Source organism: Mastacembelus armatus, chromosome 3, assembly GCF_900324485.2.
Source record: "Mastacembelus armatus chromosome 3, fMasArm1.2, whole genome shotgun sequence".
Taxonomy (NCBI): Eukaryota; Metazoa; Chordata; class Actinopteri; order Synbranchiformes; family Mastacembelidae; genus Mastacembelus; species Mastacembelus armatus.
Window position 1 is genome coordinate 23,259,565 of NC_046635.1, and position 24,692 is coordinate 23,284,256.

At 40.9% G+C, this 24,692-nt stretch overlaps 1 protein-coding gene across 3 annotated transcripts in view; it reads right to left on the reverse strand.

The window, feature by feature from the left end:
• Positions 1–1,254: 1,254 nt before the first annotated feature.
• Positions 1,255–24,692, reverse strand: part of kif13ba (kinesin family member 13Ba) — a 39,651-nt gene continuing 16,213 nt past the window's right edge. For 2 of the 3 annotated variants that reach the window (XM_026293149.1, XM_026293148.1), the window contains exons 7-40: positions 24,501–24,593; positions 23,845–24,025; positions 23,109–23,196; positions 22,532–22,666; positions 18,604–18,716; positions 18,102–18,213; positions 17,783–17,995; positions 17,595–17,705; positions 17,340–17,474; positions 16,629–16,759; positions 16,328–16,414; positions 15,890–16,080; positions 15,508–15,787; positions 15,197–15,359; positions 14,945–15,100; positions 14,592–14,741; positions 14,060–14,185; positions 13,706–13,879; positions 13,426–13,583; positions 13,170–13,302; positions 12,819–12,974; positions 12,604–12,703; positions 12,372–12,498; positions 12,220–12,275; positions 11,882–12,006; positions 11,520–11,795; positions 11,267–11,419; positions 11,016–11,093; positions 10,877–10,927; positions 10,574–10,730; positions 9,733–9,863; positions 9,538–9,597; positions 7,828–8,416; positions 1,255–7,550 (exon numbers count right to left, since the gene is read on the reverse strand). In XM_026293149.1, the coding sequence (XP_026148934.1) occupies positions 7,345–7,550; positions 7,828–8,416; positions 9,538–9,597; positions 9,733–9,863; positions 10,574–10,730; positions 10,877–10,927; positions 11,016–11,093; positions 11,267–11,419; positions 11,520–11,795; positions 11,882–12,006; positions 12,220–12,275; positions 12,372–12,498; positions 12,604–12,703; positions 12,819–12,974; positions 13,170–13,302; positions 13,426–13,583; positions 13,706–13,879; positions 14,060–14,185; positions 14,592–14,741; positions 14,945–15,100; positions 15,197–15,359; positions 15,508–15,787; positions 15,890–16,080; positions 16,328–16,414; positions 16,629–16,759; positions 17,340–17,474; positions 17,595–17,705; positions 17,783–17,995; positions 18,102–18,213; positions 18,604–18,716; positions 22,532–22,666; positions 23,109–23,196; positions 23,845–24,025; positions 24,501–24,593 (5,195 nt within the window). In that variant the 3' untranslated portion in view covers positions 1,255–7,344. The remainder of the gene's footprint in view (positions 7,551–7,827; positions 8,417–9,537; positions 9,598–9,732; positions 9,864–10,573; positions 10,731–10,876; positions 10,928–11,015; positions 11,094–11,266; positions 11,420–11,519; positions 11,796–11,881; positions 12,007–12,219; positions 12,276–12,371; positions 12,499–12,603; positions 12,704–12,818; positions 12,975–13,169; positions 13,303–13,425; positions 13,584–13,705; positions 13,880–14,059; positions 14,186–14,591; positions 14,742–14,944; positions 15,101–15,196; positions 15,360–15,507; positions 15,788–15,889; positions 16,081–16,327; positions 16,415–16,628; positions 16,760–17,339; positions 17,475–17,594; positions 17,706–17,782; positions 17,996–18,101; positions 18,214–18,603; positions 18,717–22,531; positions 22,667–23,108; positions 23,197–23,844; positions 24,026–24,500; positions 24,594–24,692) is intronic. The other variant, XM_026293150.1, reaches the window with a different exon arrangement.

The window sequence follows — 24,692 nt, forward strand, 5'->3', positions numbered from 1 at the left end:
CAAAATGCTGTTTTTACTTAGATCAGTAAGAGGACATTCATCCTTCATGCATTAAATGTAGATTTTTCCAGTCTTAATGTTCTCATGTAATCAGCCACTGACTGGAAGATCTGGTTCAAACATATTATCAGTCATGTAATAGGGTTTTTTTTTTTTTTTCCTTTAATCTCAGACATGGTTGCTGTTTCATTTTGGCAATAAACACCTCATTAATTCTCTGTAAGATGAAAAATATCAAACCTCATCAGGACGTTTGTTTTGTCAGTTTAAATTGGTATTTTTTAATCCCCTTTGTTCTTTTGTATTTCAAGATTTAGTGCCTTTTTTGGACAGTAGACTGTTCTGTAATCGCTATGTAGAAAATCTACATATGCCTTTTGTTACTTTTTCATCTGTTGGATAAACCTTATTTGTTATTTTTAACGTGTTTTTAATCGATATTCTATTTACAAGGGAATAAAAACAGACCAGAGTCCATGCAGTGTGTCTTGGCCTTTTCTTTTGTGTGCACAGTTAATGTAGTAACACTGCCAAGGGTCTGGGTGATTGTTTCAACTGAGACCATTTACAGTAACTATAGTTTACTTGTCCTCAACTATTGAAAACTAAACAAAAACTTCCTGAAGGAGGAGGACTAAGTGAGACCTTCAGTTCAGGTTGGCAATTGGACTTGAACCATTACAAAGTGCTCCTGCACACACAGCACACACCATAACCATTCACCTATCAGAGTGCTGCTCTTCTGGTCATCTTGATAAACTCTAGAGGTCTTCTGACTGTACCTCTGCAAAGAATTTCAGGACATTTAGTCTAAAAAAAATGACAATTGAGAGTAGTTTTGTATATGATTTCTGACTCAAACAGCCCAGGAACTATCATCAAATTTTGATGCAAATATTATTAAACTTCAACCCAGTGACAAGAACAGAGACAAAAACATATTTTGTGTGGGGGAAAAAAAAAAAAAAAAACTTTAACTGGGAACGTATTGGCTCAAAGCAAAAAGCTGAGTCAGACAAAAAAAAAAAAAAAAAAAAAAAAATCTAAAAATGGCTCCACATACTTTAAATGAGTAGAACACCTAAACCAATTATTTTTTTTACACACCAGTGTAAAAACCCAAAAAAATATCATATAGTCTCATAGTTTACATATGTCCATATTTAGTCTGAAAGACAAAGAGCAAATATCCCTCAATCTTCCTCTTTTTATTTTTTCTTACCTGATTACTGTTCAGATGGTAAAAAATGAAGATTAAGTGTATTATAATACATGTTTATTCTTTGGATTGCAGCATAGAATTACATAAAATAATTAAATTAATCAAAACCCAAACTTGTGCTCAGATTTATCTTTTTTATAAGTCTTAATATGCGCATATATACACACATAGATAGACCAACCACTCCAATGGAGCCTCTCACACATACAAATGACACATCAAGACAAACCCACTCCACAGAATCAGCAGTAGCAATGATTGATGATGACCATTTAGGATGAGATACAATAATACTGTTGACCAGGCTGAGGCCACATTAAACCCATGTACAATTATCCTAATTTTGTTTCAGATGAATGTGTGAAAGATTACAAGGACCGGAGGGGCTTTTTGCAGGAGTAGTGTGGTCCTAGTAGAACTCCCTGACTTAGCAAGCACCGACCCCTCTCCTTAAAGAGCTCCTATTAGCCATCCATCAATACACCCCTCAGTTAAACGCGGCCGCTGGTACCTAGAAGGAATATTGATACCAGCTGCCTTTAAAATGCACCAAGAGGTTCAGCTGTATCTGAATTTGGTGAGCTGATCCAGCTGTCATTGCCAAAGACTGCAAAAAAAAAAAAAAAAAACTAATAAAAAGAAAATGGCTGTGCACCTGCAAAAAGGCTGCAGCCATGTATTGCTTGTTTTGTGTTGTTTATTCAAATGTTTGAGAACGCACAAAGTGAACTGGATGCAGCCAGCTCAGTAGTGAAGCAGGTACAAATCTTGTCAGCGAAAAGGCCTCAGGAAGGAAGTTGGCAGAGCAGTCTGGATGGCCAAGACTAAAGACAGAGGTAGTAACAAGGTGAAAACTCACTACCAAGGTGGGAATATAAGTTTTTGTCCAACACAAATCCAAAAACTACTAATCAGAAAATTCGACAATCTGATCCCAGATAGGCAGAATCTGTGAAGCACGCTCCTGTAGGGCAGTGGTGGGTTGTAATTCCACTAACTGATGATTTTCTGCTTGTACAATAAATTCCCCTTTTGGAATGATACAAGTTTGACAGCTTGTCTTCCTTCCAGTAACTAGAATCTAGTTGAAGAGAGTAACAAAACCTGACAGCTGATGTGACCAACTAACTTGATTTTTACAAGACTGGAGTAGTTTTATATAATTTTTTTTAATAGTAAGCCAGAATAGGTTTTTACGATTTTGAATTGATGCTCTTTAATAACACTGTACAGGGTGTGTTTAGTAAAAGCTGGGATTATTCCTGCTTACAAAAAAACCCAAAACAAAAAAAACAAACAAAAAAAAAAAACAGGCTTGATCCTGGTTGAAGGCCACGTTACAGAAGGGGACACGCTGCTCCAGACCAATGACCCCGTAGTTAGTACAGAGCTGCAGGAAATGCAATAGCAGGTGAATGCAACAAAGATATGGGACCATTTCTGAGCAAAACAAAAGCACTTAGGACAAGAAACCAACAGAAATCAAACAGTAAAAACAGAAACATTCAGTAGGGCTGAAGAGTCGTACAGATTAATATGCTGCCTCAATATGCTTGGACACAAATCACATCGATAAAACTAGAACTGAAACGTGGTTCTGGTTGATACAATCAAAAATAACACTGCTGCTGGCTTTGCTCTAATATCTACAGTGGCAGAATTGGAGGCCACTGAAATGAAGTCACGACATTAAGTACAATGTGATCCAAACAGTTATTACTAATGCTAGTTTTCTCTTTTTACAGTTCCTTATGAAAATGGCTCTCGTTGCTGTGTTGATTAACATGCAGTGCACAGCCCAGGAGCTGCACTTCTATCTAATGTCAACGTCACACTTAATCTGATAAAGAATTTCTGATGCTGCAAACTGTGCAGAGAGGAAAAGACATTTCTGTTCGAATTCACTGCATCTGACCTTAGCTGTGATGTAAAATATTACCTCACAATGTAACCAATTTTCATCTATTGAAAGGTAGTTCAGTAATAAGTAAAGGAAGAGAGCTGAACAATATTGCTGTGAAAACTCAAACTCTTGAACTGAAAGCAGAATGTTAAAACAATATTTAGGACAGTTTAAAAGAACGACAGGTAGTCTGAGAACCTACATATACAATTGTTCCAGAAATAAACTCTTCAATTCCCTCTGGAGATTTTTGTGCAAATGAATTGAAGCGTTGATATGAGAACAGTGTGTGGAAGCTACATAGTCACATGGTTTCTGAGGCACAACATAAAGGAACATCAAAAGCCTGAAGTGATCTCAAACCCCTAAAACATTGTCCAAGTAGAGACCAGGATGGAAAAGTCCAGCAGCCCCAGAGACTGGAATTTTACATTGCTGAGGAGAGCAGGAGAGTGAAGCTCTGTCACTCCTGGTCTGAAATATGAAGTAAGAAGTGGCAGCTGGAGGTCATTTCCCAGTTTGGCACAGACACAACTAAATCAAACCACACCACCATATTTAACCACACACATACACTTACACACACACACACACGAGAAACCTTTCCTCCCTTCCTTTATTACCACATAACCGTTATGAACCACAATATTATAAAGAGCCCAACCTACAGTACGTACCCTTTCACAACCTGATGACCAATAACAAATCAGACAGACACCTGCAGTAACCAACCAACCAGCCAACCAGTCAGAAGACTCCAGGGTTCTGTGCTTTAAGCCCAGACAATACACGGATGACCAGACTATAATATATTGTCCCTCATCTCCGAACACAATGCAACTCCAACGTTAGTTTCCTCATTCCTCTTTATACAAGTAAAAATAAAAGAAATTGCAGAGGTGATTTTTCACCCAGAGAGCTCTAACCATCACTTCTTCAAGGCTCACATTGCAAAGTGTCTCATTTTCAAATGTTTTACTTCATATGAAATACATTGGCCACTGAACCAAAGCACTGTTTTTAGTTTCTCTATCTTGGATTAAAAACAAAAAATAACTACTGAATTCCAATGTGGCATACAGTAAGAGATAGAGCATGTTAGATGAATCAACTGATCCACTTACAGGTCATTTTATAAATGCTATAGCAGCAATTTTCATAGAATCATTTGTGCAAGATTTATTAAAATAAAAAGGCTTTTTTTAATTTTCATGCAATAAAAGCATGTGCACTAGCATTTAAATATAAATATAAAATCACGCCTCTTGAATTAATAAGACGCAGGATAAAAGGAATGGAAGAAAAAAATGTATCCATGGCATCATCCAGGCTGATAGTGTCTGGATATACTGTGTGTGTCTGCATGCATGTACTGAAATCCAGATAATGTAATGCAGCCATCATCACATCATTATCTGATTCTTTTGTGTACAATAATTAACTGTTACCATAGAAACAGCCTTTAGACAACAATCCCTACTCAGTGGACATCAACAAGACATCCATCCGACATATTCAGGTGTGTCTTCGTCAGAATATGCTTAGTTTGGCTGCTGTAAATGAACAAAGCATCCCAAATAATGTAGAAATAATAATTATGCACCATTATATTAAACCGTCAACACATGCCTACTCCGTAACTCACTCGGTGAGCTCAAACCAAACACTTTACACTGACCTTAGGCCCGGTTTTTAAATGGCCACTCCAGCAGTTTAGTAAAGGTTGGAAAATGCAAGAGACAGATTTAAAACCCAGAATGATCCACATCCACATCAGAGCAGCAAAGGCCTAGCTATGCTGAACTTCACTATGCGCAAATATGGATTAAGCCTCTAAAACACTAGAGCATACATCTCCCATAATGCAACTAATTTTTTTTTTCTGCCAGTATCCATCAATCTATCAAGTCTGTTTGTAGCACAGTTTTTGTTGTGTAGTCTTCATGTAGTAACCCTGATGATCTCATCAGGGTGGAGTGAGCCTTTAACTTATAGAAGAGCATTGGAAGCACATCTGTATCCTGTTTCCATCCCCTACTGAATTGACATAAAGTAGGTTTACTGCCAAGGCTTTTCCAGAAATTAGTATTTAGGAGCAAGGTCAGTATAAAATGTCTAAGTCCCTCTGGAATGTCTAACAGCTTCTTTAAAAAAATCCCAAAGTCTGGCACATCTTCTTGTATTTTCTTCTACAGATATGTCAGGAACGTTCAATCAGTCTTTCAAACTGCTTTCATTTGTTCCCAAAACGTACTTGAAGCTCATTTTCCAGTTGTGTGAGTCACTTAAAAAGATAAAAACTAGATTCTTTTCTAAACAGATTCAATGCATAGAAACAAATCAATTCTCTCCTCGAGCATGAAATACCCAAGTCCTTCTCACTTTCTTTTCCTCAACACATGCACATGCCTATTCCCACCAACACAACACCAAGCTACTATTCTATACAGTGCCTCCTTGTGTCCAAATGTCATGAGTCATTGGACATTTGCTGTGAAAGAGAGACATCCACACAGCGCACTCAGAGGACATACTTTAGCTTAAGGCCATCAACAGCTGCTTTGAGGTAGGGTTGCTACAAAGTTATTTTTATTATCAGTTAACTAATTGTTTTATCTGTAAAATGCCAGAAAACTGAAAAATTCCAGATTAAACTGTATTTTAAATCATTTAAGACCAACACGTATCAGATCCTGACACTTGAGTATTTTGGCCTTTTGCTTGGAAAAAAAAAAAAAAAAAATTTCATCTATTCTCAAAAAAGTTGTTGATTAATTTTCAGGTAAAATTAATCATTGCAGTTCTAGTTTGAGGAGTCTGTTAACACATCATCTACCTTGCTGTCTTGATACAACCTGACCACAGAAACCTTCTGTCCACATACAGAAGCTACTTCTCCAACATCTCCAGTGCAAAATCGACTTTTAAAGCCTCCCACTACAAACAAGCTTGCTCCCACAGTGGCTTTGTCCAACAAGGACACAACTTTTCCTGCTTTACACAGCCACAGCTTTTTTGTGCACACAGGGAAACACTGTACAACATTTACAAATGAGCTCACAGACACACACACACACACACACACACACACAGACACACACACTCCTCTTTGTCGTTTCCCCACTACAGTCCCTGAGATCACCTCACACTTAGTACAAGGCATTCTCTTCAACACAAGCACAGTTGATGGAAATTAAATACACAGACAAAAGCACAATGAGCCATGGAGAAGGCACATTCTGGGAGGATCTATCTTCAGGAGAAAAGAAAAGGAGTCCAGGAGGGAGAGACTTGAACAAGTCTTAGTTTGCAGACTAGACCCAAGAGAAGTGGCAGCCGGACTCTGGGACCTACAGCCAGGGAGAAACAGCATATCCAGGGATGCAAACACATCACATGTTAAAAAAAAAAAAAAGGGCAAAAGCCTGCTGTCACAGTAGATGTCACTCTGACTATATATATTTTTTTAAAATGTCTAAAATCAATGTGTTGATCTAGAATTCTTTTCCCATTCACAAAGAGCACATAAAGAGATCAGAAACAAGCAGAAATAAAGGGAGAGTAAAAATGCCAAATACTAAAAAAACAAGTTTTCAGCTTGACACAGCAATGTGATTACAAATCATTATGAACAGTGAAGAATAATAAACCAAAGAAACTAAAACATGGAAAAAAGTCACCACCTCCCAACTCTAAAACTGGCCCACTGCCCAAATTATCATCTTATTAGATTTCAAATATACTCACAGATGGGCTTTGTGATCAAAAAAGTGGCTCCTGCATAAAATGTGATTAGTTTGCATCCCTGTATATCAGCTCAGAGAGCAGCTCTGAGGCAAGTCATACAGTCTGCAGTGTCCAGTCCATAGCCCCCGACAGCTCGACAGTTATGACAAAGTCGTAGCAGTCTTCCCACTGACTGCCATTCATTTAGCATTATCTTCCCACATGGCAAATAATGCTTCTGTGGACTTTTATATACTCTGCATATCTTTCACCCTACTTGCATTTGTTCTGAATAGTCTCTTTATAGTCTGTTCTAATTTCATCCATTTTCTGTGAATGGATGTATTGAGTATAGTTTCCAACTACTGGAGGTTAGGCAGTAAGTCATTTGTGATGTTTGAGCCTGTTGCATAGCTAGGAGGAGAAGAAGAAAGGATGTGAAGGAAGAAGGCTGTGGGGAGTTCTCTTCCCCGTTCACCTCCTAGTGTCGGCCTCAACTGCTCCAAGACTTGCGGTTCTCCCCCCGGCGGGCAACGATGGCTTCTCCTCGCAGGACGGGGACGTGGGCAGGAGGGGCAAACTCTCCTGTCCGCCGACAGGTCCGATCACAACAGGACAGTCGGTCTGGACGAACCAGGACCCCGTATCCTGGTTTACAGTGGAAATACCGATGACCTCCAACAGAACCATCATTCTTACCTAAAGGGAGAAAATAAAGGTCATCAGCACCAGTCAGATATCAGGAAGCACTAAGTTGAAATCAACACATCCAATCAAACGCAGTATATTAACATGAGAACCTATCATGACTTAGCTGGCTTAATTAATCAGAATTTATGTGACTATTACAAAACAAGAGTACAGTATTGCATATAGTGACATTATCGGTGTTGTACTCTGTCAAAGCATACATTTGGTGAGGAGGTTTCCCATGTTTGTACTTGGGATTGACTGCCCATTTTCATTGAAAACCTACCTAAAGGGGTGTCCAGCTCCACCCCCACCCACACTCCCCCAGCAAACTGCGTCACTCCCACGTAGCGCACTGTCCCAGCCTTATTGCTTCCTACTGTAACATATGCCCCTTCTATCAACCAATCAGGCAACTCGTTGTCGTGGCTACGCTCTTCATCGTCAACAAGGATCTCCAGCCTCTCAAAGGCTTCTCCAGCTTCTCCTCCGGAGGTTACCAGCTTCTGCTCAGAGAAGGAGCTTCGTGTTGTGACGTTGTTGTGATTGGCTGAGCTGTGGGAAGCAGGTGCAGCGGCAACAGCCTTCTTGGTGCCACACTGAGAAGGAGAGGTCACAACATCGTTGCTGTCAGCACCCTGCTGCTGGGGGGTTGTGGGTAATGAAGTCTCAGCAGCCAAGAGGGAGGAAGACGAGAAGGAGGGTTGCAGGACATCAGACAGCGTAACTGTAGAAACACTAGTGGAGAAGTAGCCACTTGATGACTGGCTGAGGGGGCTGAGGGGGGTGGTGTCATGCGGGTCATGCACAGGAAGAGGAGGAACCTCAGGGAACTCTGCCTGCCTGTCTTTGGTTGGGGGCCGTAGAATAGAAGTCTACAGGAAACCAACAGTTGCCGCAGGAACAGAGGGACAGACGAGAGCATGCAGACAAGGCAGAACAAAACAACAATTAATTTCCCCAAAAATATTACAATCACTTTTTGAGCAAAGAGGAAGGAGTGTCTGTCTTATGGGTAGAACCTTTTATTATGTGTTGCTTGGCTGCATTCGGGCTAACCAGTGACAAAACTTAAAAAAAAAAAAAAAAAAGGAATACACACTGCAAACTGAATCTGAACTTCTACGACCAGATCAAGAACTAATGTGGAACCAGAACTTCAGAATGAAACTGGTATGTGTTTAAAGGCAGGCTCACATTTAGTCTATTAAAATGATATTGACATGCCCACATATACACTGAAAGGGTTCTTGGCTGTAATTGCTTTTCCTCTCCACAGAATTGCCTTCCTAGTGGGATTTCACTGAATCAATAGTCCTCATTCTGACTAAATATTTCCAAGTTCTGCTGAGGCTCATCTGAGGCTCTAGCAGTCAGACCAAGTAGATCTTTTCCAGAGATATTATATTTGTAGTATGAAACAACATTGTTGTGTTGTCTTACACAATAACTATGGAAGAATGCTTTTTGATATATCTTACACACACTGTTCAAACCTTCCATTAGCCTCAGCTCAAATGCTGAGATCAATGATCCCTGAGTTTTTTACCTGCAATTCTTTCATGGGGCACCCTACTGATTTTGCACCTAAGGGTATATTTACGTGTCATAAGGAGTACTACTATGGGCCCAGGGTATTGTTCCCCATGGCTATGGAGGAAACCTCCAAAACTTAAAAAAATAGCTCGTTTAAGTTTAGGAGTATTCTAATTCTGCATTACAGACTGGAGGTATGGGGGTTGCAAAGTTGAAAACGCTGTGCACCATAAAAGCGACTACTTGATAGCTAAAGCAGTGGTTAATCACAGAAATAATGTAATAAAATTAAAAAAGTGAAAAACATAAATATCAAAGAACTCTGTAGTGTTTTGGCATGAAAGAAAACTTTGTATTGGTAAAGTCCTAAATAAAACTCTGAGCTTAAAGTTACTGATCAACCACCAGGCAATGAAACAGGTCAACACATAAGGGGAAGAAGGATGGGGAAAGACCTCACCGACTCAGTCTTTACTCTGCTGTCATCCCCTCCTGATGATGTCATGATGCGAGGCACATGCTGGTGGGTAACAACAAATCAGGTTGAGTCAAGAAAGTGCATGTGTGCATACAGGTATGCTCAGTTTGCTGGAAATGTACATTGTAGTGGCCTATTCGGGGCTCCACTGAGCTCTACTACACCATCCCTGCTCACCTGCTGGTTGTGCGGTGAAGGTCTCAGCTCCTTCTTGTCGTCTCGTGCAGGAAACAGAGACTTGAGCAGTTTGGGCATCTGAGGAACCAGCGCCTTAACTGAAAGATAAGAGGCAGCAAGTCCTGAACGACCTGGGAGAGAAGGGTGGGGAGGTCAGAGAGGAGGAAGAGGAGGTAGGAGAGAGGAAGGAAGCAAAGAAAACGAGAAGGTGCGGGAGGTAGAGGAGGTGCGAAAGATTAAGACATGAAGTTGACAGCAAGTCCAGGAAACGGCAAAAACCCCAACACAGTGATAGACCACCAAAAGAAGAAGACATCAGCCGGATGGTTTATCTAACCATTACAGTGTGATTTAAAAATATTCTAATCAAGATTGAGAAACAGAGATTAATCAAAAATCAATTAATTCTGTTTAGTTTCAAAACAGAATTAATCAAAAGCATGTGGCATTAACATGAATTCTGACTAACATGGAAGTCACTATGGATCAAGCACTTGACAGAAATATTTAACAAACGTTTGTAATGATATGAGAATGGATGAAACAGAACAGAGTGGAAACCCAGCATTTACTGATGTAATATAAAGTCATGTTATGACAATTTAAAAACAATAGAAGACTGCAGTACAGAGGGGGAAAGTTCAAAGAGTGTCTTGAAATGAAGCAACAAGCACTACTGAGATCAGCATGGAGTCAAAACAAATAAATCCAGGTGGAAAAGATAATGGAAGAAAGATGGACTGGAGTGCAAGCTGGAGGAGTGTAGAGAAGAGTAACATAGTTTTATGAGGGAGAAGAAGAGAATTGAGGTGAGTCCATGGGATATAAGAAGGAGGTTTACCTTGCTCTGTTTCTGGGTTTTGTGGTGGGGTCATGCCGAACGGAGTAGGGGATGGCGAAGGGGAAGTGGAGTAGGTTGATGGGGAAGAGGCCGGGCGGGGCAGAGTACGCTGAAACTGAGAAGGCATGAAGATGTCTTGTTGACTCTCCCATCGACCCTGAGAGGTACACAGGCAGAAAGATAACGGGATACTGGTTAGAGAATTCTAACAACAGTATCAGAGCAATGACCTATACTATACCGTTTGTGCTGTTTTTGAAACTACATGTTTAAAAGTGAACAGCTACAGTTAGTGTGTGTTACCTTATCGTCCAGCAGGCAGGTTGTGGACAGGTCTTGTCTACTTCCAGAGAGCTGAGGATGGACAGACAGAGAGCATGTTGACTATACTGCAAGACACTGGCAGCATTGTTGGTATATTGGTATTGCATATGTGTTTCACCCTGTGGACAGAAGGAGAACTTAGGCTCCGTCTGTTGCTCCTCCCTCTGTTAGTTAGTTGCTCCTTCACTGCCACCTCCTAAAACGCACACACGATTTTTAAGATATTAAGAAATACAAAAGTAAAACGATAAAAAGTAAAAATAATTACTTTAGAGAATCCTGCCGTGAGTGCTGAAAGTTCTTAGATGTTATGACAATGCATGGTTGACTGCTGTGTCCGGTCTTATGTATGAAACAGACTCAATCTACCTGTCTGAGCCGATCTAGAGTCAGGATGTTCTCCAGACTCAGGACACTTCGGAGGTATCTCTCAATAGCAGCCTCGTCATCAGCTGATTGGCTGTTGTGTGCACTTGCAGCGAGCCGGGCCAGCATCTCCCTGTCCTCTGATCCAGGGGCGTCCTGATGGGACAAAACATCAAAGATGTGGGTTCAATAATCTACCCCACTGAAGGCATCTTCAGAAAAATGTTTATTTTCTAACATTTTCCTATTTCCTCACCCCTGGGATGTTGGAAACCACCTCAAATGTGACCCCGCAGCCAGGTATGGTGCTGCGTGTGGACATGCGTCTGAGAAAGTTGTGGGCAAACCCTTGGCGGCCTGGATTAACGTTGACGCAGATTCTCTTCCTCAAGACCAGCTGCATATCGGCAGGGTGACTCAGCTGAACCACCACTCGAACTGTCAGGTATACCCGCTGTTCAGGCCATGCTCCCCCACGACTGAGCTGGGGACACTCGTGAACAGTGGAGTCCCATGATGCCTCTGCTTTCACCTGTAGGGTCAACCAAAGTCAATCAAACTGTTCTTCCTCAGAAAAAAAGAAAGAAAAAAAAAAAACTCACATAGGTTGATCCTCACCTCCCCATCATAGTGTTTAACAATCTGTAGGTCAAAGAAGTCATCCTCATCTTCACCACTCAGGGTAGCATCCCAACCTCCAGCCTCAGGAACCTCAAACTGGTCTTGAGAGCTGAGGTCATCAGCTGGAGAAACAAAAACCAAACAAATCAAGTTGCTTGAGAAGAAAAACACTTGATCAAGGATAAAGTCCTCAAACAATAAAATACTCAATACTTCAAATAAAATAGTTTATTTTTGCAAAGTTGACCAGTGTTTCACAAAGCAGTAGAGTCACATTTTAGTGATTAGAATTAGATCAGAATCAATATGTTTTTTCACTCAAAGACCTGACGTACGTTTGAGGTTCAGGAAAAGGACAGGAATATGAGTCTCCATGCCTGGCAGAGGAACCCTGTGAACATACATACAAACATTGGGATTAGCATGTACATTTGCTGGTGCCTCAGTAAAGTGACAAATTTCACCCACATGCTGCTATTTGTCATACCATTCAGCAGGTGCTCCAGGAATGCCGCTGCCAGCAGAGGGCACCATGACAGCGTTTCTCTCTTCAGTTAAAGTCAAGCGCCACTCCAGCAGCTGGGCCTCCCTCTCCATGTCATCCTCTGTCTTTTCTGTACACAGTTTTTTTTTTTTATGAATGTTGTGTGTGTGTGTGTGTGTGTGTGTGTGTGAATATATATGTATATATAAATGTGTATGTTGATTTGTCTCCCTACCTGCTTTGCTGACAAGACTCTGAAGGTGTTGGTCCAGGTATTCCTGTCTCTTGGTGAGAGCAGCTAGCCACTGCTGCCTCAAACGCTCCAGATCTCTCTCCTGTCCAACACACCAGACAATCACCTTCAGCTTTATTTAAGTGCTAAGTTGAGCTAGGATTTAATGAAAATGGAGAAAACAAGTCTCTTGGCAAAGCAGTATTAACAGGGTCCACCTGGTAACTGTCCATCTCATCTCCTTCCTGGTTTGCTGTGCTGTTTCTGATCTCCACGCAGCCCACTGATACTGCAAGCACTATCTCGGCTATCAGAGGCATGGTACCCGAGTCCTGAACTGAACGTACATCTATCTGGACCCGCCTTGACTGACCCTAGAGAGCAGGGTTAAGGGCAAAGCACAGACATTTAGAATGCAGGCATAAGATATAAAATACTTATAAATAAATAATATATATATATATATATATATATATATATCTGCATTATAAATTATTCTTTAGCTTAAGTTTGAAAGTTCCATCTGCTGTGACCTCAATGACTGTGTCTGTCTCTGGGCTTATCCCTACCTGGCGAAGCTGGAAGATTCCCCCAGTGCGGACATCTCTAGCAGGAACCACTTCCACTGGGACAAAGTCTCCATTCTCATTTATCTCCAGAATTTGAATCCAGAGCTCCAGGCGACGTGTTACTTCACTCCACCTGCAAAAACAAATGTCATCAGCACATCTGGGCAGCACCAGTACATTAATTCTTCATCAATTACTCGAAAGCTAATCATGCAAGCCAGACTAATAGTCAAGATAAGTGTGTGTCTGTGTCTACCTATCTCGTAGTGTGCGTGTCTTTGCCTGGATGATACTGAGGTCCCACAGGGCGGGGTTCCTGCCTGCATCTGCCTGCCTGTGCCCATATACTTCAATTGGAACCGCTCCTTCTGTGAGGTATTCGATGAAATCCTCAGTTACTGACACTGCCAGCTCCTAGAGTATCAGCACAGGGCAGGGTCATGCAAGTTATTTGTCAGCACTGCTCCACACAATAACAATTTAAAATTCACTATTATAAGTTATATATGCTCCTCTCCACCCTCTCCAGTCTTCACCTTGCAGCTGTCAAACACCACCATGCAATGCGGATCCTTGGAACTGGGTGACGAGGATGATGGGTCAACTTCAGGAGCCACAATAATGGGCTCAGGCTGGTCCCAGAATGAATACTGACAGAAGACGAAGTTGGACAAATATTGGGGAAGACCAGTGGCCTGCAGGATCTTAATCTGAAGGTCATATAAAGGTTTTTTTTTTTAAAAAAAATTGCACCACAAATTTAAACCAAATTTTTTTGATCTTTTAGATACACACTTCACAAGTATAAACAAAGCTGCAATGATTTTAAACTACTGACTGCACCAGATAATACATGAGATAATGCAATTCTCTCTGATGATTGGCCTTACCATGCAGACAAGTTTGCGATCCTGGACTTCAGTGTCTTGGTTGTTTTCTGGTTCATCTCCTCCAGCCATGTTGTCCTCTAAGCCCCCTCCAACCCTCACCACCTCCACATGGAGACGCCCTGCAACCTGGCCACAGGGGGAAGAGGGAAAGCAGAAAACGGCCTTTACCCCAGTCACACCTGGAAGATGTCATGACTTTTCACTCATGACTTTTGACTTTGCTCCCTACAATAGTGGTGTTGTTAGATATATTTACCCTTCCACTGATCACCTGAAAGTCTATAATGGTGTAATAAGGATTGCTAAAACATAAATGTAAAATATTAATGAAAGCAGCTAATGAGTTATAATAGAATCCTCAGCAGAAACTGCACTAGTCAAGCTCACAATAAACCAAATCCAGAAAATAACAAGAAATCTTACTCATTTAAAAACACAAAAAGACAGTGTAATCCTTTACCGGACTGAGACATTAATGGTACAGTAGGGTACTGGAATTATATTGCTAGTGTTTTCTTCTGAGAGTCCCTACCTCTCCCTTCTGGTTTATGATGGGAACAGCATACTGCAGCTTGACATCGTAGAAGAGACAGGAAAGGAAGACATTGGCAACACCGATCAGACTGTGGTTTTCCTGCTCGTCAAAGAAGGGGTCAGCTCGGCGGAAATATGAACGCATTACCTAGATAAGGTGAAAAGAGAAATCCAAGACAGAGTAGAACATTTTAAAAATGTTTTAGTTAGACCCAATTATGTGTGTCTCCATTACAAAATTATAGAGTCATACAGTGTATTTGTCTGTCCATGGTTACTGATAGTGCTCTCATAGTGACCAGGGAGGGCTGCTAGAAGATTTGGGATGTTAGATATGTTAAGTTAACTCACTGGGTTGTCATTGTGATGGAGGTGGTAGTCCTGCCACTCCTGGTACAACTCTCTCATGTCCACCAGACGGTTCTCCATCTTCTCCAAACTCCAGATTTGTTTTCCTCGACACCTTCTTCGAACCTGAATCGCTGGTTCGCTGAGCACAGCATCCCTCTACAAACACACATACATGCATTTAGAGAATCGGTCGTGCTAAAAACAGAAGATCAGCGCAGAAGTGTTTACATTTTTGTGTGTACTGTATGAGACCTTGCGGTTTGCATTGAGGTTGTCTGATGGGATCTGCAGAGTGACTCTGTACTCAGTGTGTCGTTCCAGTTCGTCAGCGATGAAACAGGCTTCTTGCACCAAGAGGTTTGCTCTTACTATCTGCTCCCTCAACCTCCGCAGACTCCTCACCAACACCACCTCCCTTTAGGAGAGGAGGGACCACAGAACAAATGAAGACAGAAAAGAGAAAAAGGAAATATGAGGAGGACGTTCGGTTTGCATAAGTATAATAGACTGAAGAAAATGCATCTTATTCAAAATTTCAATTCTTAGTGCGCATGCCTTCTGACCTGTCCTCACTCCACTGCCTCAGTCTGCTCTGAGCGCTACTTGAATGGCTCATCCCTCCCATACTGAGTCTCTCCAGGCTGCGGTAGTGAGACTGTTGTCCTGGACCTTGCTGGCCGGAGGCCGGCGCGCCAGTGTTTCCTGTGGACAGGCGGTCAGGGTTCAGCTTCTTTCTGAGCTGCTGGAGCTCCTGCTCATACATCTGTCTCTGACGCTCCAGAGCACAGCGCTTCTCCTCTTCATGTTGCCTTTCCAGAGATTGGAGGACTGCTTGCATGGGGTCTGACAGAACACAGCACAAACCAGTGAGAAAACACAGAAAGGAAAGGAAACTAACTGATGTTCTGTCTATGTAGGGGAAAAAAGTGTGTTTTTCCTAGTTACCATTGTTACCCAGAGCCTTCATCATGACCTCTGTTTGGGCAAACTCATAGGAAAAGCTGACTTCACTCGACACTTCACTGGCTGAGTCACCATCTGCATCCAGCTGTTCACTGCTGCCACTGTTTTTCATCACACCACCTTCACCCTCCTCCTCCTCAGCCCCTCGAGTTCGCCGCTTCGGCAGGTTGATCCTACAGAGACGATGTCCAGTTAAACGCTGATCTTTGGTACCACTTTATTAATTTGCTATAATCCAGTTACAAGTGTTTAACTACTTCCTTTGGAAAAATTGTACATATTGATCAAATGTTTAAAAAAAAAAAAAAATCGAGTGAAAAAGTATATTAAAGCACACAAATGTGAAACTTCTGTAAAATGACTACATGTTTCATAGAACATTAAGTGACTTTAAGTCTATTAGTGTTTGTACAAAATTACCTGAAGAAGTGGTTGTTTCCCCAGAGGATTCGGTCGCCATGGTGGAGCTGCAGGGCGCTGGTCACTGGAGAACCATTAACACATGTCCTATAAACACAATCAAAATAGCAATAACACTAGGATGTAGTGTCAAAACCTGATATAAAAAAAAAAAAAAAAAAACTGGCAATGTCAGCGCCTCTCCCAGAGCTCCAAAGGCTCTCTTACTCATTCCCCTAAACCTAGTTTTCTGTATGTTCTCCACACTCCACACTCCACACTCCGCATGAACCCCAGGCTCTGTCATGTTTGTGTAACTTACCGAGCATTGCGGTAGGGGGTGAGGATGACAGCAACTTCAGCTGTAATGTCGATGACACAGTGCTCGGCCTGGATGCCCATCCCGCACAGTTGGATGTCCTGGGAGTCTGCTGAACCCACTTTTGTGTGTTCCTGAAACAAACCATTCAGTTATTAGATTATGTTACTAGATGAGAGTCAGACAAAGAAATAAATGTAAGTGTGTAAATGTATGTGAGTCATTTCTAGTGGCATAAAGTGCCTTCAGGGCTACACGCAATCAAAACGGGCCTGAACTTGACCCTGCTGTAACTGTCTAGATGTGACTTTATGTGTCCTGATCTAACACATTAAAAATGACTTGATTATATTTTCTTGAAAGCTGCTTTATGCTTTCAGAATTGGTAGAAATAAATTATTTTCCCTCTTGAGGTTTCAAAGCACAAAAAACACTCTATCCAACATCAGTCACATGACAACTCCTACTCAACCAGTTGCTTATATAAAAAAAAGAGGCTTTCTGTGGTCCCAGCAGCATTTGTAAAAGGACAGTAAAGTTGAGATGTAATGTTTAAAGGGAAGATGAATCAGAATCTGTGTTAGACACAGATGGCACAAAATATTCTAGTATTAGTATTATTATTAGTATAATATATTTGGGTTTCTGTGTAAACTGCAAGAATAAATAAAGTAAAGCAAAGTAAGTAAAGCAGAATGAAGAACTTGTGTGTACCTTCAGGTAGTACACCAGCAGTTCATTGAGAGCAGGATCAGCATTAAGGTTGACCAGAAAACTCTTATCATCTCCCACTTTAATCCCTGAGGACTGGAGAGAAATACCCAGACTTTCTAACTGCTTCTGACGCTCCTACAGACAGACAAAAAGACAATTGATATATTTACACAGTGTACAATCAAATAAACAATGGAAAAATAATAATGTGAGGATAATTAATTTGATCGTTTTCACATATCTTGCGTGTCTTACCTGTGCAATCTCCTCAGTTTTACGCAGCTTCTCCTCCCAAGTGATGGTCATCTCTTGAATCAGCTTCTCTGACTCTTCCAGACGCTCCTTTAGCTCAGGAGCCTTCAAAGACTGGAGAAAACACAGCAGGTGAGAGTAGGCGAAAGCAGAAATTTGTGCTAATTCTTAAGATTTCTGAGATTTCTCACCTCTGCCTGGGTCAGCTGAACTCGTAGTTTCTCTACTTCCTCTCTGAGCTCCCTGATGATGCGAGCGTTGGGGTCTTCATTAACAACAGCATGGTTGACAATATTCTTTGCTCGGTCTGCGTAGCGCAGTGTCGACAGAGTCTCCTCATAATTGTCTGCTGCTGGACTCACAGTTGCAACCATCGCTGTGCGACTGTTGCCACCCAGACAGTCCTAAAGCCAGGTGGACACACAAAGGTAAGAAATGATAAAAACAGATGTACACAGGAAAATGCTTTTCCTTTGTCTCTGGTGACATTTATGAATATCATTTATGTACCTTCAGTAGCCATGTCAGAACAGAGTCTCTGTAAGGAACAAACTTGGTCTTGTTTTTGGTGCTTCCCTGTTCAGCCAGGGCTGAGATCACTAGGCCCAGAGTAGTCAGAGACCTGACAAACACACATATAGATGAAAAAAGAAAGGTCAAGTGGCTCCATTCCATTCAAGCACCTGTTCATGGTTGATATTATGTCCCAGCTCATGCATTCCAATCTGTGTTCATCAAATGTATTTCAACAGGTAAAAGTAAAGTTGCTGCAGAGTGACTACAAATACAAGTTCAACGTGTACACGTTTTCTTTCACACTTATAGATTTAAGTGCAAATGATGAAAAATGACAGTGTTCTGTGCTCAGAAAGGCATTTAATGTGAAACAAATGTAACACTGCCAGGGTGACAACATCAATAAGGCAATCTATGCTTCAGACTCAAACAAACAGCCCTTATTGAGAAAACACCACATCATAAATTTGTGTATGTGTTAATTGTTTCTGCATACTTGTTTATGTTGCTTCCCTCTTTCAGTCGCTCTCCTGCTGCTCCAGTCTTTGCAGCTCGCTCACTTCCAGCCAGATCTACCAGACTCAACCGGCTCACCTTTTCCCCACTTGTCTAGTAACACAGAGAAAAGCAGAACAAAAGGCAGATTATTGTCTCATTTCTTACAGTAAATGTTTGTATTTGCAAAATGCAACCAGCAATTGGTGTGATTCAAGGTAGCAGGCTATGTGGTGGTACAGCACTGAATGTCCAGTCTGCTCTAAGGAAATTCAATTGTCCTGGAGCTAGACTCTAGGACATTTATGCGGATCTGGACCTTCTCACATTCCTGACAACAGTAATTTAAATCCACATGGGCTCTAATAACCAATCAGGCGCCACTTAAGGACAATTCATGATAGTTTCTCAGCAGCTTTCTCAGTGCCTTCCACATAACAGCAAGCACATAATTCCAAAATGCTCTGTCAGACTTTGGTTTCTCATCTTCCAGTCTCTTGTTGAGAGGTTCCCACTTCATCTTCCCGAGATCAACTCCAGGCCAAGCAGGCCAAAAAAAAAAAAAATTTATTAGAAAAGTCAGAAAAGCATTCAACTATTAATTTCTGCTTCACAAAAATTATTTCTACCCTTCACTTGCTTTGCTCTCTCACGTCTTAGCAGTTGGAACTATCCTACAGAAATGAAATGTACTTTCCTTCAGTCAAAGCACAGGTTTAGTTCCTGATTTCTTCCAAAGGTTACTGGTCCCTGATGGTAGAAAAACCATATAAGACAGGCACACACCTCATTCTGTTGTTCGAAGAAACCTATTGTTTCGTTTTTAAATATCAAGTTTTACAGGACAAGCTCTGTATGATGGAGAGTGGCGTGCATGTGAACACAAAATGAGTGTTTGTGTGTGTGTGTGTGTATAAGGGGGTTTCCATTGTGTTGTGGAAACAAAGGCAACCTTGTCTTAAGAAATGGATAGTTTTAATCCGTCTTAAACATTTGAACAGACATCTCAAATGTTTCATCCACTAACACACTGAACAGGTTAAACTAATTCTGATCTGAATCTTAAACCATCCTGGTCATGACACTAACTGACAGACATGAACATTCTGAGCACTGATAGAGATCAGCCTGATCCCCCGGAGTAATGCAAATTATTTAACAAGTGATGTGTATCTGGAACACTGACTAAAAAAAGACCAACAGACCAATTGTCAGACACCATAAACTGTGATTACATATTGAAGTACCAAAGACAGAGGAAATAGAGTGGGTAACTGTGACATTAGCACATACATTAGCAACTCAATGTCTAATGACTGTGTTGTTGGGAATAATACTATATCAATCAACCCTTTTTCCAATGTTCATGTGTATGTCTCTGCATTCTCAGGTTCTATTCCTGTGCAATTCTAGCTGGATGGTCAAATAGTGAAAAATAGGAAATATTAGCTTCTGTGGATTTTTTCCTGCTTAATAAAAGGGAGTTGACACCTGAGTCAGTAACCTGATCAGTAAGGACATGTAGCTTGTCTGCCTTGGCAGCTTTAAGGTACCAGCACAGAGCATGTGTGAGGACATCAACATATCACTGCAAATGGTAAACAAGCCAATAGATGTAACTAAGGCACAAACAACAATTCCTAGAACAGGGTTCTAAGAGCTAGCTTTCATACCCATTGTTCTGAGTTTTAAATTTTTTTGCACAGCCTGCACTGGACCTCGAACACGTTGCCACTAACTGGACTTAACCACGGCGCAAAATTAGGGTTTTGTAACCAATTGTCATTAAATTTACATTTACCCATGGCAAAAGACTAATGCTGAAACTTTCCCGCAGTTCACGCAGCTGCCGGAAAGCATGTGTTAAATAAACTCCCCTCAAACGCGTATTTTAGTTGGTTCTGCCTATTTCGTTCTGCGTAACAAATACAGGAAAGGCTTTCAAATTGATTTCAAGATGAAAATAAAATCTTCTTTATGGGGTCGGTTAGATTTCATTTTAAGACCTTTGAAACGCGAATTTAAGACATTTTAATGCTAATTAAGGCCTTAGTTTTATAATATGGAATTTAAGACTTTTTAAGGATCCGCGGACACCCTGTAGAATATCTTAAAACTCCGCACTATACAAAACATGCAGCCAATGCTTGGATATATGTAGCAAGGCAAGAACAAAATAGCAAACAACTAAAGGTTTGGTAGCAAACAGGGTCAAAGTGCAAATGAACACAGAACTGCGAGTGGAGCATTTGGTTGACAAGTCAAACACGCTACTGAAAGGAAATCCTGTAATGAGGTGTTCAGCATCAGGATGACTCATCCAACAATGTGTGATTGTGCTACCCGTTACCCGTTGTGTTTTTAACCTGTCCCTTCTCTTCTAGCAACACTGGTTAAGCTTTAAGGGGTACAGAGGAGATCCAGTTCAGTTATTTTTTGTGATCACGTTATATGTTCGGGTTACAGATTAAAAGGTGAAAACACCACAGTAAGACACAGGTAGATATAGAATTTTTTTGGGCATATTCAAACGGTATATTAAACAAACACCCTAGGGTTTACAAACTGGTAAGATGATACCATAATACAGTGTTCTCACTGCCTTAAAAACACTGCCTTATGGTCTTGCAGTCTACTTAGCACCTATTGTTCTTTAAAAGGTATTTTTGCATACTGTACACACAGCACTTGTTACATTCCACTTAACTTCTTAATAACAAGAAGTGAAACACAACACAAGCAGTCATACTAAAAACTAAACAGTTTTAGTATGACAGGTCACAGCATATTATACCAGTTGGCATCCATGGAGAATTTAAAAAAAAAAAAAAAAAAAAAAAAAAAAAAAAAAAATCAATGCATTTTAATTTCTGAACTGAATAGTGAAAGCAACACAGAAAAAGAACTGACTCATGCAATTACAGAACACGTCAGCTAAGTGATTTACTCACTGTCTAAACTTTAGCCATTTGCTTGATAAACCTACTGACTGATCAACTTACTGACTGCCTCTGGGTGTGCCTTGAAAACAGAGCAGCCTGCATCAGCTGACAAACTCAGTCATGCCTGTGAATTATTAACAGGATTTGCTGGTGGCAAGGTTATCTGGAAATAAGAATAAGGGGCAAGAGAGGCAAAGTGGGTCAGCGGGGACAGAAAATTAGTCATGTAGATCATTTCTTAGAGTACTAGGTCAGATATCTGGAATGACATCATCCCATTTGGTAACTACCTATTCACCTGCCAGCAGCTGCAGATGAGTGATCAAAAACTTGCCAGACACTGTTTGCCCAGTCAAAGTCCACACAAAATTACACACAGATTTTGGGACAAGAGAATGCAAGAGAGGAAGAAATGTAATAGCTGATCACCTGAAAACCTGTAAAACCTTACAGTGCATTAGTGGTGGATATTAAGGTGTGGAACATGATTTACTTTAATACTAAACAACATCTGGAATAAAAGACCTTATGGGAATTAACCATATAAATGAATGCATTGCATGAATAGTGTATTCCTCTTAAACTGAAGAAGTAGCCATCAGAAGTGAGTGGATGAGGGAGTAGGTGGACAGAGTAGGGCAAATCTCACCACTTGGGGACAGAGTATTACCTGCAGCTAATGAAATATAAAAAAGCTACTTTCTTTGCATTCCAGGATATAGCGGCATGGGGCCCTGCCCACAATATAGATACAACCTGTTTGCTGCGTACACCTGCATAATCATCCTCACAACAATATGACAACAGCAGCACCAACTGTCCCAATTGTGCTCCAAGTAGAGGTTGTGAAGCAAGCACACCAGTTTTCTGTTACTGTTTCCAACCACAGACGATCAATTGGTAAATTGAAACCACCACACACCCAGAATGATCTACAGTAAACTCAAACTGCATGAATTTCAGCTCATATTTTTAAAGCCAGCTTACCCCAGACTGCAAGTCCTTGAGCGTGTGTGTGAGGATTATGTTGAACACGGCATGTGATCGACTGCTCTCCTCATTCATGTTTGTAGCAGCGACAGTCCGAGATTTATTTCCCTCTGACATCAGAGACTCGATGTCCTATCAGAGCAACACAAATCAACAATTCGTAAGTGAACGACGACAACAATTATAATGATGATATTTACTCAGCTTGATTTCACCTCCATTTTCGTCTTATGGGACTGTTTTGGAGAAATGAGATACAGACAACATGGTCTGATGTATTCTAGTCCAGTTTAAAATCTGGTGACTCTTATTTGACCAACAGGACCCTTGACTTCCCTGGAGAGCTCAATATAAACTACAAAATGCTATAAATTCTCATAATTTTATAACTACCGTGTGATTGGTGGGACTACTATGCAATTTACTGCTATTATGTGAGGGGAATGCAAATATGATACTCCGCTCACATGTGATTGAGACCAGCCAAAATGGGACACAGAAGTGTCCAATGGATGTCAGGGGTATGTGCAGGTACATCAAACTTGAAATGACTATTTAGGATGAATATTTTTACCTTGTAGCTGGCCACAGCTAGTCGAGACAGTCCATCCACATAGGGACCTAAAACTTTATGCTCCCTCACCCTCAGAGTTTGTCTCCCCCTGGACAAAAATAAGAAAAAGGTTTAAAACACAGAAACATCAGTGCTACACTTTGTAAAAAAAAATATTTTTTGGATGTACAATATTAGCAGGAGGCACAGCTGGATCTTGCCACCACTGCAGCTTTCATCAGTTCTGTTTAATGAAACTATGTGAGCACTTAGCTCTCTAATCCTAAGTTAGTCTAGGTCTGAGAACCTCATCATTCTGTGCTCCACAACAAAGCCCATATGGCTGTCAGATGGTCTTCTCTGCTTCAGCCCATTTCACTGAGGTTAAAGGTCACACAGTGAGTGAAGGTCAAAGGTTATGCTGTCTGGGGCAGCAGACACAGGCCTATGCTCCTGATTTACTGTTGACCTGCTGGACACGAACTGGCCTCCATCAGTGACTACAGGTCAAAAGAATAAATCCCTTTTATCTATCCACTGACCACAACAGCTGGTGGTACCAGAGTCAATCTGTGACTTTTGTCATTCTACCAAAATACTGTTTACCTAAAAAGTAGGCTTACATACAGTATATACCTGTTTTTTAATGTTCACATGCTGGAGTTTGATGTAAATGGGTAGTTTCTGATCTATATTTTTATTTCGGATTTATAAGAACCTATTGTTAAAGCAGTAGAAGATTATCCTGATGTCATACCCTTTGGGGTCGAGCAGATCCCGGACCTTCTCATTGTAGATCTCCATGTAGGACACCTCAACAGTAAAGCTCTCCTCCTCCCGCTGTTCCTTCTGGGTTCGTTCAAACAAAGCACTGCACAGGCGGGGAATCAGACCTGGCTGGTCCCCTGATCCCATCATGGTGTATGACTTTCCTGAACCTAAATACAACACAGATACACACACAGAAAGAAAACTAGTATGATCAAAAGGTGTAGATTATCCTTTTATATACTGCTTGCACTGTACATGTTTGAGAATTGTTTTTTCAGTCGTCAGTCTGATCAGTCAGTCAGAGGCTGTCTAGGCCTCCCATCACAACACATCCACACCGACACTCCTTTCTTCCTTCAGGGCACTTTGCTATAAAAGGTGCAGACTAATTTTACATTTATTGTGCCCAGCCTGTTATTACTCAATAGTATATTTTTTATATATATATATATATATATATATATACATACATACACACACAATTTAATAGCAAAAACAAACTCCAAAATCATATAGTTTAATAAACTTAACATAAAATTCAGGAAAGATAGACAGGACTGCTCTATTAGGCTGAATTAGTTGCAGCTAGGTGTACACCCGCATCCTGTTTCCTACAAAGCGTGGTGTGTCATGGTTATTTACCAGTTTGTCCATAGGCAAATATACAGGCATTGTAGCCCTGGAAGGCATTGTGGAGAAGACTTTCCCCAAGGCACTGGAACACCACCTCCTGACCTAGAGACAGACATAAACATAAACACACAAACATGGTGCATTGTTCTGTATGTACATTTAGCCGTTCTCAATGTGTGGAACGACAAAGATGCCAATTTT